General features: G+C 39.4%; 1 protein-coding gene across 5 annotated transcripts in view; it reads left to right on the forward strand.

Moving 5' to 3' along the window:
• Positions 1 to 12,500, forward strand: part of LOC138050429 (protein Wnt-4-like) — a 24,639-nt gene that overhangs the window by 103 nt on the left and 12,036 nt on the right. The window contains exon 1 of one of the 5 annotated variants that reach the window (XM_068896766.1): positions 1 to 282. This exon is cut by the window's left edge and continues 103 nt beyond it. Coding sequence is in view for 1 of the 5 variants with exons in the window: in XM_068896763.1 (XP_068752864.1) it covers positions 11,192 to 11,216 (25 nt within the window). In the remaining 4 variants the exon portion in view is untranslated. Of the gene's footprint in view, positions 283 to 2,164; positions 2,184 to 10,399; positions 10,508 to 11,146; positions 11,217 to 12,500 lie in introns of those variants that run through there. The other 4 variants (XM_068896767.1, XM_068896765.1, XM_068896764.1 and 1 more) reach the window with 4 other exon arrangements.

Genomic DNA, 12,500 nt, shown 5'->3' on the forward strand with positions numbered 1-12,500 from the left:
TTTCAATACTTCATCGAGCTTCCTGATAATTGGAATGTTTCTTGGGAATATAAATGCCCACGCAGGATAAAAAGAATTCTGCTCACGATGTTTGCGTGTCTTAAGGCACGTTTTGAAAACATAAGAAAGAAATTACTGATTGGGAGACGCCCACATTTCCCCTATTGGACTTGATGCTACCGACAGTTTGCCAAGAAGGTCAGTGGCAATACACCCACGTGCGCCAAGTTTCGTGATGACAACCGACTTGACAGCACCCGAGATAACCAGATGAGCATCAGTGTGAGTAGTCAAGGAAAGAAAAATGTGCATAATCACATATGACCAGGGTTCGTAAGGTTGTTCAGTTTTTTGTTAACGCCATACAACTAAGCTACATAAAACGAGTAGAAGGTACACGCAGATAGAGGTTACATAGATCTTTTCCCCCTTGGGTGGTGACAGCTTCCGTTTAGCTTGACCAACTGTTATCTCTGGGCTTGCATTGTTTGTTCTGTGAGGCGCAAGGGTTTTTGTTTATCTTTATTCATTGCTGACGCAATACGGTCAACTTGGGTTTGTTATCGTGCATCATTCTATACTTGGAATGAAAAGCGAAATAATGCAAAGAATCATTGATATCAATGTTACAAAAGTCAACAGGTCGTTATCTTTGGCTTATAGACGCCTCTTCTTATAAATTCCAACACGTTCTCAGCAACTAAAAAAAAAAAAGAAAGACTCTTAACTGATTGACTCTAATGCTTTTCAGTGCATGATTAATCCATCTTACGAAAAAGTTCAAAAAATTTGATTTGAGCCCCGTCAAACCACATTTCAGGCACTCAGATTGCTTGCATATCCTTTTACCATACATATACCTCCTGAATGTGGGATGGATGTAGGACAAATTTACAAGATTCCAGACACCATACCTCATTTCGTAAACCCATGCGTAGTGCAATCTCATTATCGAGATTTCAGTGGAGACGCACTTTAAGCCCAGGGTTTTCCTTCAGGCTTCCTCATAACGCCATGCTGCGGATCATTGTAATTTTAATTCAATCAGTTGGAAACTAAAGGTGCTGATATTCGAGTATAAGAAATCTCATAGCCGGAAAACTTGCTAAAAACTCACAGGGAATGTTTTTGCTTTGCCGTTTTAGTCAAAGGCAATATTGTTAAAAAGCAAATGAATTCAAAAACGTTTTGCGACAAAAACACGTTTCAAGCTCAGGCGAATGTGAACCTTTGGACCGCTCTAGGCTTCGTTGGCTTCTGAATGAGTTGTAAAGACAATACTATCAAACTAGCAATAATCAAGGATTAGTGAGGTGTGTTCGATTCCTGTTTTGTTATGAGGGAGAATATTTTTTTACCCCTTTCTAGTAATTGTTCATTAATGAGCTTCGTTGGCTTCCGTATGAGCAGTAAAACAATACTTATTAAATTAAGCTCCCCCCCGACGAGCAGACACTGCTTAATTAAGTTGAGGGCATTATATGGGAAGCGATGAAAACAGAAGCAGTGAGTGGATTACTTTCGCTCAATTATAATCTCAAAGTCATGACCAACATAAGTAGGGTGCAACAGTTTTAAGGCCAATAGGATAACATAATACCAAACCTGCTTAGAGCGTATTACGGGACTTAGATATGCCCTCTGTTTCACCAAATTAGAGGACTTTTCAAAGTTAGATGGCAAAAAAAAGTCCCTTTAGAGGCAAATGATTTGCTCTTTGTAGTCACGTAAACGAGCTAAACATCGGACTAAAGAACGGTTTTTTAACTTCCTTGCTAGATTGAAAAGAGCGGATAAGCTGAAGTGCTGTGGAGCCTAGTGTAAAACGAGGGGGCGCCAAATGTAAAAATATTATTCAAGTACTTTTTTCCTATACTTTGTGTTATTTATCAAATGGCACAAAAAATGTCTTGTAATTTAAAAATAAATTTAAGTATCTTTGCAATTTATAAATCGCATATTTTGCAATTAATAAATCGCACATTTTGCGTTATATAAATCGCATATGTTGCGATTTATAACCGCAAACTCATGAAATTTATGCTTGCGGGATCGTGGTCCACAATTTTCGGGGGAAAACTCTTCGTGTTGTTGATATTAAGGCGGATAGAGAAGACTTGGCAGCCGTCTCAAAAGCAATATCTGAGACAGTGAGTGCTCGGGAATCATCACAGCAATGTGAGGTAAGGATACGTTTAAATTTGCTCATCAATTTTATTTTGATTTATGGCGAATCGATCTGAATTGTGCTATGTTGTCAATTTGCAGAACTCGAGATCGCAGAATGTTTATCGTATTCCCTCTATCCCACCAATGAAAAAAAATGAAATGAAATAAAATGAACAAAACCTATGTGATAACAAAAAAACGTCCATACCTCTTATACCTGGTTAGGAAGTATGGGTTGAGTATTGTCGGAAGCATTGGTATTCTACATTTAACACAATAAAACAAATCAGCGAGTTGAGTCGATTCGAGGCAAGAGAGTGTGATAGTAAGAGAGGTAATCCCTCATATTGGCCCTATACCCATCGTAATCACTCTTAAGTTATCTTTAGATCTCCTGCGAAATCCGGTATTCTCACGAGGGTTAACTGATAGCCAATCATATATCCCCATTTTTGCCAATTCGCTCAGTGTCAACATTAGTAAAAATGGGGACATATGATTGGCTATCAGTTAATCCTCGTGGGAATACCGGATCTCGCAGGAGATCTACAAATAATTACGATGGGAATAGGGCCAATATGAGGGATTTCCTCTCTTACCTTCATACTCTCTCGTTCGAGGAAAATTCAACTGTCAGAGATCACCACTCATGTCGTGAAGATTTTCGGTGGACTCAGGGGTGTGGGTTGATTGGGTGTCCAGCCAACCCCCGATATATGTTCAAGTTCAATTTATTTCACACTGTTTACATTGTAAGCTCACAAATATAAATTAAAACAATAACAGATTCTCTTTATTAGTTAATTACATAACATAAAACAGTGCTAATACTATATTGAATGTGTGTGGTGACCAAAGTCCCAGATGCTTTCGAGTTGGCCACCACCTACTTTAGAATCAACAAAAAAAACACACTGAGCTTAATTAACAGGGAATCTATGACATATTTCAGTTTTTAGTTTTGCTTGGCCCAGTGCGCCTGGCTCCGCTCAAGGCCGTGCGTCCGCTCCCAAAATCACCACTGTTCTTTAAGTGTGTAAATGGGTGGACAGGCCTGCACGACTCCCTTGTACATGGTCTGGTTTCCTTTGCCTTTGTCATAATGCTCTTTCGAGTACGTCTTTGAGTGGACGCCTCATTTAGGCAGTTCCCTTAAGATTTCATTTAGCAATGGTTTTCGTTCTACGAGACTTAAGATTTGGATCGTCATTCTGCTGTGTGATATTTCGTCTTCATAATATATTTTTACTTTCTTGGTGTTGATTTTCTCAGCAGTAATGTGAATGCGACCTTTTGGCCTCACGCTTCTGCATCAATCTTTACTTCGGCGGATTATCAGACGCGATGCAAATCCTTGATTATCGCATGGGATACTGATCTGACTTCTTTCATCGCATATTTGCTGAACTGAACTTTGAACGCCAAAATTTGGTTTTATCAAACGAGTTGCTAAAAGATCGAATTGCCTCCGTAAAGAAAATAAGTTAGCGGACCGTTCAAGCGCTCAAACGTCAACAATTTATAATTTCACGATGGCAACTTGACCTTAACTCGTTTTGATGACTGACGAAATTTTCGTGTTTTACTCTCCCACGTATGTAGAACCACATTTTCTCTAGACTCTAACCTCTTCATTGGGTGGAACTTTGAATGATTTATCGGGATTTATCTAACCACAGAACTAATACATTTTCATTTAATGCCAAATCTACAGGCTTTCATCGGTTTACCCATTTCAGGATCTCTGCGTCTTAGTTTTGTTTTCTTCCTGGCGTTCCTACCATGACCCTTAATCGGTATTTTCAATATAATGGGTATATATCTAAGCGTTTGAAAAGACCATGGCGAGAAAATTAAGCATATTTCCTGTAGGCAGGGTGGGCTAGTGCATCACTTGTAGGCGTTATTACTTCATACCTTGGTGCTTTTACTCCGAGGGGATTAACCTTACCAAGCTCCGAAGTGATAAGACGGATGAAGTTATTTAACTTGGCAATTAGTAATTTGAGCTTAACTCTTCTTCTTACACATAAAATTGGTTTGCAACATTGCATACATTTTAAACCCGCTTTAAACACTTCAAATCAAGAGATAGCTTACAGGTGACCCCTCGAAAACAGCACGCAATTCTCAGAAAAGATATTTTCACGTTGAGTCGACGCGATGTGACATCAATGGTCGATTAGTTTTTATCAGAAAAGCACCAGATAAGTCTTATCAATGTTTCTGCTGTTTTTGTTTAAGTCCTCTACGTTTTTTAAAATAACTTTTATTAAATGTGCAGATATGAAGGCCTTGAATCTCTTAACGCTGCGATGTAACTCGAATTTGTTAGGGCCGATTTACACGGTGCGATTTTGTCGCATGCGACAAGCTCACGACAGGACTAAGACATGACTTACGATTGTCGTAGCGTTTTAAAACATGTTTTAAAATGCTACGACATTTTTCCTGACGTACGCAACAATCGTGAACAATGTCGTGGGCCTGTCGTAAGCAGTTGTCGCATGCGACAAAAATCTCACCGTGTAAATCGGCCCTTACTCTGCTTACTTTTTCGATGTGCCATTATTTTACGATTACGTCCTCTCAAATACTGGCTTGTGATTGGCTCACTGCTAGCCACTGTCATAATAGCGTTGCGTAAATGGGATCTTTACTTCTGCGAATTAACAGACGGCGATGCAAGCCCGTTTAATATTCGAAAAATTTCACTTCATTTCCACCGTTCAAGAAGCCTATATCTTAGACTCACAGCATTTTTATGGTTGACGGGTCTCGCAATAGTGCTACGTTGTGATAAAGTTAGGAAAATGAGCCTGATTCTTCAGTCACCTCATTTTTTTTGCACCACAGCAACGATAAATTACAACACAATTAGCTTAAATTCACTGAAGTAGAAAATTCCATTTTGAACTAGTGATCGGTTGTTTTTCAAACTTACCTTCAATTTGACATGATTTGACATTTATTAAGCATCAAAAAGTGGAAAATGCTTCATAAACTTTCTTGAGACCCGCCCCAAAAGGCGATGCCACTGGTTATGTTGTTGCACGTACGTTGTGTACATTTTTCGGTGAACATTTTGCGAGTTTCCGCAGATTTTTCGCTTCGTCTGCAAATAGTAGTGATCTTAAATAAGGAACGACGACAACAGTTACGAGAACTTCATCTGGAAATGTAACTTGGACTTATTCCAACTATTTCGAGGATATTCGTAGTCGCTCGACATGGATGAAGGGTACCAACTTTCATGGAACGAAACTGGTGTTAACAATGTAACTACTTCGAGGCAAAATCTCTTCTTTCAAAGCCAGTCTCTTAGACCACGCGATCTCGTTTAGATTTCAATCCGTTGAAGGTTGAATTCCTGTACTCCGTCCGCACTGTGATTGACGTAGGTTGCTATAAGGCGTCATCACGAAATATCCTGATCAGGAATTTGGGGCATCATTTTCTCCTTTCCTTGTCATTGTGTTCCCTTTTCAACGTATTCAAAGTAGCTTATGTGGTCATGGAAGTCGTGTGTACGGCAATTCACTTCTCTTGTCTGAGCATTCGTACGTTGTTCCACCACACTATATCTAACAGTCATCTAGGATATTTGGTTATCGACAACTCCACGTTACGGTAGTTTTTCAATTTGATTTTATTCGGACGACTTCCTTTTCTAGCTCCCTCAGTTAAAGGGGCTATGTCACACAAAATGATGCAATTTCATCAGCGACACCCAAAATGCCCAAAAAACAGAATGAAAAACTTTAAACTGTTAAACAACATACAAGAAATGCAGCAAAAGGAAAGAGAAGCATGGATGGACACAAATGCACAAGATTGAAACGGATTGCATTTGGTAATCTTGAAAAACGTCGGCCCGACGTTTTTCAAGTTTATGGCAAATCGTCTGGATAAAAGTCGTTTTTGCTCAGAATCATCTTGTTTGTGATGTAACGATAATTTGATCAGTAAGGAAATTCTACATTACCATTTTCGAGGTTTAAACTCGTGATTAACTAAACAATTTTCCCACACACTTAAAAATAACGTGACATAGCCCCTTTAAGCTGCTTGACGTAGGTTATTTAATTCAAATTGACATAAATTCCATTGATAAGATTTTTACCTGGTGATACAGGTGGGATGTCATTTGAGGTTGCCGGTTCATAATCTTTGCCAAAAGTTTGCTTTCTGGCCCTAGTTGTTCAAACGATGGATAGCGCTATGCACCGGATAAATCCCTATCCAGTGGATAAACACTAGGAAAACCAATTGAGTTATCCAGTGGATAGTGATTTATCCGGCGGATAGCGCTATCCATCGTTTGAACAACTGGGGCCTGGTGTCTCTGATTTCCAGGAAGAAGTGCCCCGGTAAGTTTGCAATGTTTTCTTCGTTGAGGTCTCTTAAGTGGATTTCGTCGCCGGAAAGCTCTACATACCTTGCTCAGGCGCCAAAGAATAGCGTTGATAAAATTAACAGTGTTATTACCACTTCGTTTATTTCAAATTCGTTTATCTCGTCGTCCTCTAGAACCTCGGTACAGTTTTCGTTTTTCTGTACTTAATGGTTTATCTTTATCTTGCGACCGCAGATTCAATTTGAAAAAAATTGGTTGCAAATTGCAAAAATCTGGAACCTTACTTATTTCTTCACCTCAAAGTACTTTTCTAAAATCACGCTTCGGATGCTACCATGGCAACAGCTCGTCCAAAGTAAGAATTTCACTTCTGATCAGCGAGCTTTTTTGTCCAAAATTCGTTTCATCTCTCCGGAGAATGATTGTATCGTGGTACCAAACCAGAAACCCATAAGGGTGGAAACGTGTAACGCGCGTTCACAGCTTCCGAATATTCTGTGCGAACTGATTGGTTGAATGTTTAGTGCTAAGTACCATATTTGGAAACCCCTCGCTCTTGTTGTTCCAAATATGGTACTTAGCATATTGAATATTCAGAAGCTTGTTTCCCAGCACACAAGGGGCCGTTACACGTTTCAACCCTTATGGCTTTTTGACCAAACTTAATTGGATTTTGAAACCACCTTTTGGCTTTGTATTGGCGGCTTTGGGAGAAAAAGGCGAAGTCACACTATCTAGGAGCAGTTCCAATGAAATTTTGGACAAACTCGAAAAAGTTACAGTCATAATAAAGCTTCCAAGATGTTGTTTGAAAAGTTTAATCGACTATTATTTTGTTTTCGCCTTGTCTTCTAAGGTAACTGAATTGGTAATCACACTCCCCCAAAATCATGTTTGAAGTCGTTCTCAGTGCGTACCGTTCTGAAGAGGTACAGCAACGTTGAATTAAGAAAGCCGTTCGTAGATGGACTCTGTATTTTCGATTGTTTAATTTTCCAATTCTCGTTTTGTGGAATATTTCAGATTGTTGAGTAGGGCATATATTTTCCGTCGGGCAGGTTGAGGGTGACATTGAGGAAATTTGCGACTTTTAAGTTGGTGCAGATTGTAATTTTCAGTTCACCGTCTGTTTGTCGGGTTGATGTCCTGGATATCCCGAGTCAATCATCTCTGTGTATGCCAAATGACTTTAGACGAAACTGAGAGAAGCAATCTTCGCACTTAGCTGGACAATTCACATTTACGCAATTGTTTCTTGTAGACACCTGAAAAATTAAGATGGCTTCAACGGGTTTCGATCCCATGACCTCTGCGATGCCGGGACAAATACTTGATCAACTGAGCTATGAAGCCACTCAGTTGGAAACAGGTCAATTTTTTCAGGGGCACCCAACAAGCCATTTTTGTCAAAATTTGCCTTTTTGGAGCAATTATCTACCTGCTGGGAATTTTATTATCTGTTCCGCACTCCCAGCAGAGACAAACCAGAAATTCCGTTTGCCAGCAGGGCTGGGCGGAAGTTCCACAGCCAGCAAGCATAAAGACAACATTTGATTGCATTGTACGCGCGAGCAGAGCGCAACATTAATCTTTTTCCCAGCAACTTGGCAATACTTCTTTTTCAAGCCAACAGATACACCCCCTGTGGAACACCTCCGTTGGGTGCCTCTGCTTTTTGGGCTATGTTTCTGTTTGGATCGACAACTATACCGATTTCAAATACAAACTGTTGAAAGTCTGGAAAGGAGAGGTTAAGAATATTGTAGTTGTACCAATAGTTATAGGAGCTCTCGGATGTGTGAAAGACAATCTGGGAAAGAATTTGAAGATGATTGGCGTTGAACTTGAGCTTGGCTAAAAGGGAAAGTCTTGAGATCATTCTTATAACTAGATATAGAGTCCAGGCCAGTGATGTCACTAGGTAGACTATTCCAAAGGTACGGGGGCAGCAGAGGAGAAGGCCCTTCCTCCACGTGTAGGTAACATCTTGCCTCTTAGGGCCATCAGGTGAAGTTTTTGATTAGAGCTTAGTTCGAATATGTTCCCGTGAAAGGACTCGAGTGTATCTGTTTGAAGTGTGGGTTATAGACCAAATTGAGAGAACTGATCCTGCTCTCAGCTGATTGGCAGAGTATTGCACCGGCCTTTACAGAGGACGTGGGGTTAAATCCCGATCAGTGAAGCCACCTGACTTTTTCAGGTGTCTAAACTAGACAATTGCTTAAATTGTCCAGCTAATTACGAGGATAACTTCTCTCAATTTCGATTATAACCCGCATTTCAAATATACATTTATTTTACAAACTCATTTTATTAATCACAAATGAGCTGACATGGTTCAGCACCGTCATTGCTACCCATGTTATGTCTGATCCCAAGCTCACCGTAATTGTAACGCAGAGAGCATTTTTCCTTAAGGATGATATGCCATTTATCGTCGATATTACTGCCATAAGAAGATGGAAATGCCACAGGTGCGATTAGCAAGCCAATTGAGATCGATGGGTATGAGTGGAGAGTGTTTTCCTAAGTGGACGATTTGAAGTGTTTTATATTGCAGATTCTGCCGATTTATAGAGAATTAGAAACTGAAAATACTCTCGCAACCAACTTTGTAGAATACCAGAAAATTCCCTTGATGTATACAATACATTGTACCAAATTCCTCGACTACGGAACTGTGATACTCGTTAACGATGTGTTTATCACCACTCTACGGGTTTTTTATATTTTCTTGACTTAGTTTGGTTGGGATTTCTTTATTTTTTTAGTATTTCGTGGTGATTAAGTGACGAGAAAAGAATTGAAAGAAGAATTGAGAATTGAAAGCACTGTAGCACAACAGTTCTGTTAGACGAAGGTTACAAATCAGGCATGAGTAGGCCAGATGGCAAAGTGTCTGGTAGGTTAAGAGTTCGATAAATTTTGACGCAGTAAGTTCTGAAGTATTTCTTCGGAGCTCACTGGTCTAATAGGTCCAAGTGATTCAAAGTTAGTTTTGTTAAATAATCACGGATAACTTGAACAAGGCTGAGTTTCCTATCAGGCCACAATCACCTTAACGATACATGATCAAATCCCATTTCCATTCCCTAGGGGCATCCGTTTGCGGTTTAAATGCGACGCGCCAGTTTTCTCAAGCCAGGAAAATATAACCTCCCACACAGACGTCTTTGTGGCTCAGTCACGCGACGAAGCCCAAAGGAGGGCTGAGAAAAATGACACACTTGGCTTTTTCTTTCTTTTTTTCTGATAGAGATTTAACTTTTACGAATTATGACGCAGAGTCCATTATTAGTACACTAAAAACGTGTCAACACCGGGTTCGTTATAAGCATTAATTGACTGTGGGGGTCGTGCATATACATCCCATTAGATGATTTATGTCTTCATAGGTCTTTATGAACATGCACGTACTTAAAACTTTTCCAAAACTACTGATGACGATTGAAAAAACTGAAAATTGATTTCAGATTTTAGTATACACCCATTGTGTATTTGATTCACTTAAACCAATTCAGTAATTGGCTCTACTCAAGGGAACCTTTTTCAAGGTTTTGTGCTAGAAGTGAGTGGGAAATCCTATTACCATACAACTCTCTTTTAGAATGGACATAAAAAATTGGAAGGGACATTAAAGATAAGTACTTTGTTCGCCTGTCTTTTCACAAGTGAAAGGGTTTAATCAAGTCTTTTTTAAATAGAAAGAGTTGCTCTTAGAAAAAAAAGAATATAAAAGTCGCTGCTAAAAGCTAATGTGGGAATCCATTTTACGAGTGTTGATTTTTCCGAGATAACAGGAAATTCTTCATCACTTAATCCTTATCACTATGTTGATTGCTGTGAAATTCTTAAGAGTTCCACCTTCCCCCTTTACCCTACACTCATGTATATAACGAGCTTCAACTAAGCACCCCGCAAAGTTTGCTTTCAGGCTTGAAGTGTGTGAACAAAGCAACCATCTTGCGGAGATTGAGTAAGGTTGGATAAGAGATTTTTTAAAAATATTTAGCATGGACGATCATAGTTCCACCAATTTATAGATCGTTTTCACGTGACGTCATCACCTTCCAAAATTTAAAACTAAAGATCCACCAAAGTTTTTATCCTCATCAGGCATAAGAGGCGGCATATCTATATCTGTTGACAATTTCACAGCTCAATAGCGTGATTCGTTTGGAAACCAGAGCATTTTGAATTTCCGGATTATGTAGGTGCGTGACACAAAGCTACGATCAAGTTTGTTGAAAAATATATACTTATCTCATGATTTTGAGCCCTTTTAGAAGTTAGAGCATTAGGAAAGGTGCTTATGTAAATGCTTGTTTTTTCAGTAGTGATAATCAGTCGCCTAGATAGCCAAAGTAAGTTCCAGATGTTTACACTATTTTCCGGCCGCCATATTGGTGTACCAATGAGGTACACCAATATGGCGTTTTCATACTGGGCTCTGTAAATTTCTGCGAAACATTTCGACGAATATCTGAAGTTTGGGGAAACGCAGAGGCCTAAAACTTGGACAAGTGTCTTATTTCTTTATCTTTTATAAGATAACAATTTCTTAGCGTTTTGCACTGGATAGTTTTTGATTTATTTTTTTATTGCGTGACAGTGAAAACGATCTATACGTAAGAATAACGGAGCTTCTATTCTGACGACGTTTACATGCCGGGGACGGCGTTACCTAGTGGTGAGGGCGTTGAACTACGGGTTCATTTTCCTTTCTTACCAGCCAGACGTTGTATTCGGTTGTCCCACAAATTCAACTCCACCACCCTTTGTATACAGCGAACTGGTTATGTGTATTGAAATTGTTACCTTGTATACACCTCAGACTTGCAATATACTCAATGTATTGTTATTAGGATGACCTAATTGTTCAAAGACCCGATTAAGTTAATTCTGGATTACTGGAAACGTAACTTGCGGTTATTTTCTGACCAAACAATGTTTCCACAAGAATTTTACTTTTCATTTTTCACTTTTGACTTTTACTTTTCTTCAGAATAAACTAAAAAGGCTTTTTTGACGGACAAAATTTAGACCTGGGCTGGTATTTAATCACGGATTAGTGTTAATCGGGTTTTGAATAATTGGGTAAGGAAAGATTATTCACTTCATCTATTTTGGGGTTTCAACGTTAACACCTTCTAGTAATCACAATGGAATGATATTTTACATTACAATACAATCCAATACAATACGATACAAAACGATAGGGAGTGAAAAATCGACGAAATCAGTGGCCTTATTCGGATGTTGCGTGCACGAAAGGGATGTTGAGTGCACGATACGGTTGAAAAACACCTCACCGAGATACCTGCCAACTCTCACGCCTGTGAATTAAAAACTTTAATCTCACGCCAACTCACGCTTACGAGCCAATTTCTCACGCTTGGTTGAAAAATGCGAACTGTTACAGCCTTAACTGTCACAATTTCCAAAAATATGTAAACTAAAATAAATGCGATAAACGAAAAGTCTTGCCTCCATTTTGAATAAGGAAATGACGATAGTTTCCCGATCTTTACAGTATGACGCTAGATGTAACGGAGCATATAGTCATTTGCTTGAGAATTCCAGAATAGACCTAATCGGCTAACTCAATGTTGTACCCAATTCAAATCTCCCGGTATTGAGTGCAATGGAGGCTAATTCCTGGGAATCTTTTCACATGCCAATACTTTTTAATATATTCCCCCGCATTAGCCTACTTTGCAAGCTACAATAGTTCCAGTCCAATACTGGGAAGGCGAATATTATGTATTGACTCTCTTCACTTGGTTTTCGTTAGCCATTTTGAATTCTAATGCGGATTACCCAAACTCCTGTTTCCGGTTCCCGGTTCCCGGTTCCACGTTATCACTTTAATTGGTAACATTCTTGTGCGGAGGAGGTGTATTTTTACGGAGGAGGCGTATGTCTATGCAGGAGGCTCATTTCTACGGGGGGAGGCCTATTTCTACGGAGGAGG

This window comes from Montipora capricornis, chromosome 6 (genome assembly GCF_036669925.1).
Source record: "Montipora capricornis isolate CH-2021 chromosome 6, ASM3666992v2, whole genome shotgun sequence".
Taxonomy (NCBI): domain Eukaryota; kingdom Metazoa; phylum Cnidaria; class Anthozoa; order Scleractinia; family Acroporidae; genus Montipora; species Montipora capricornis.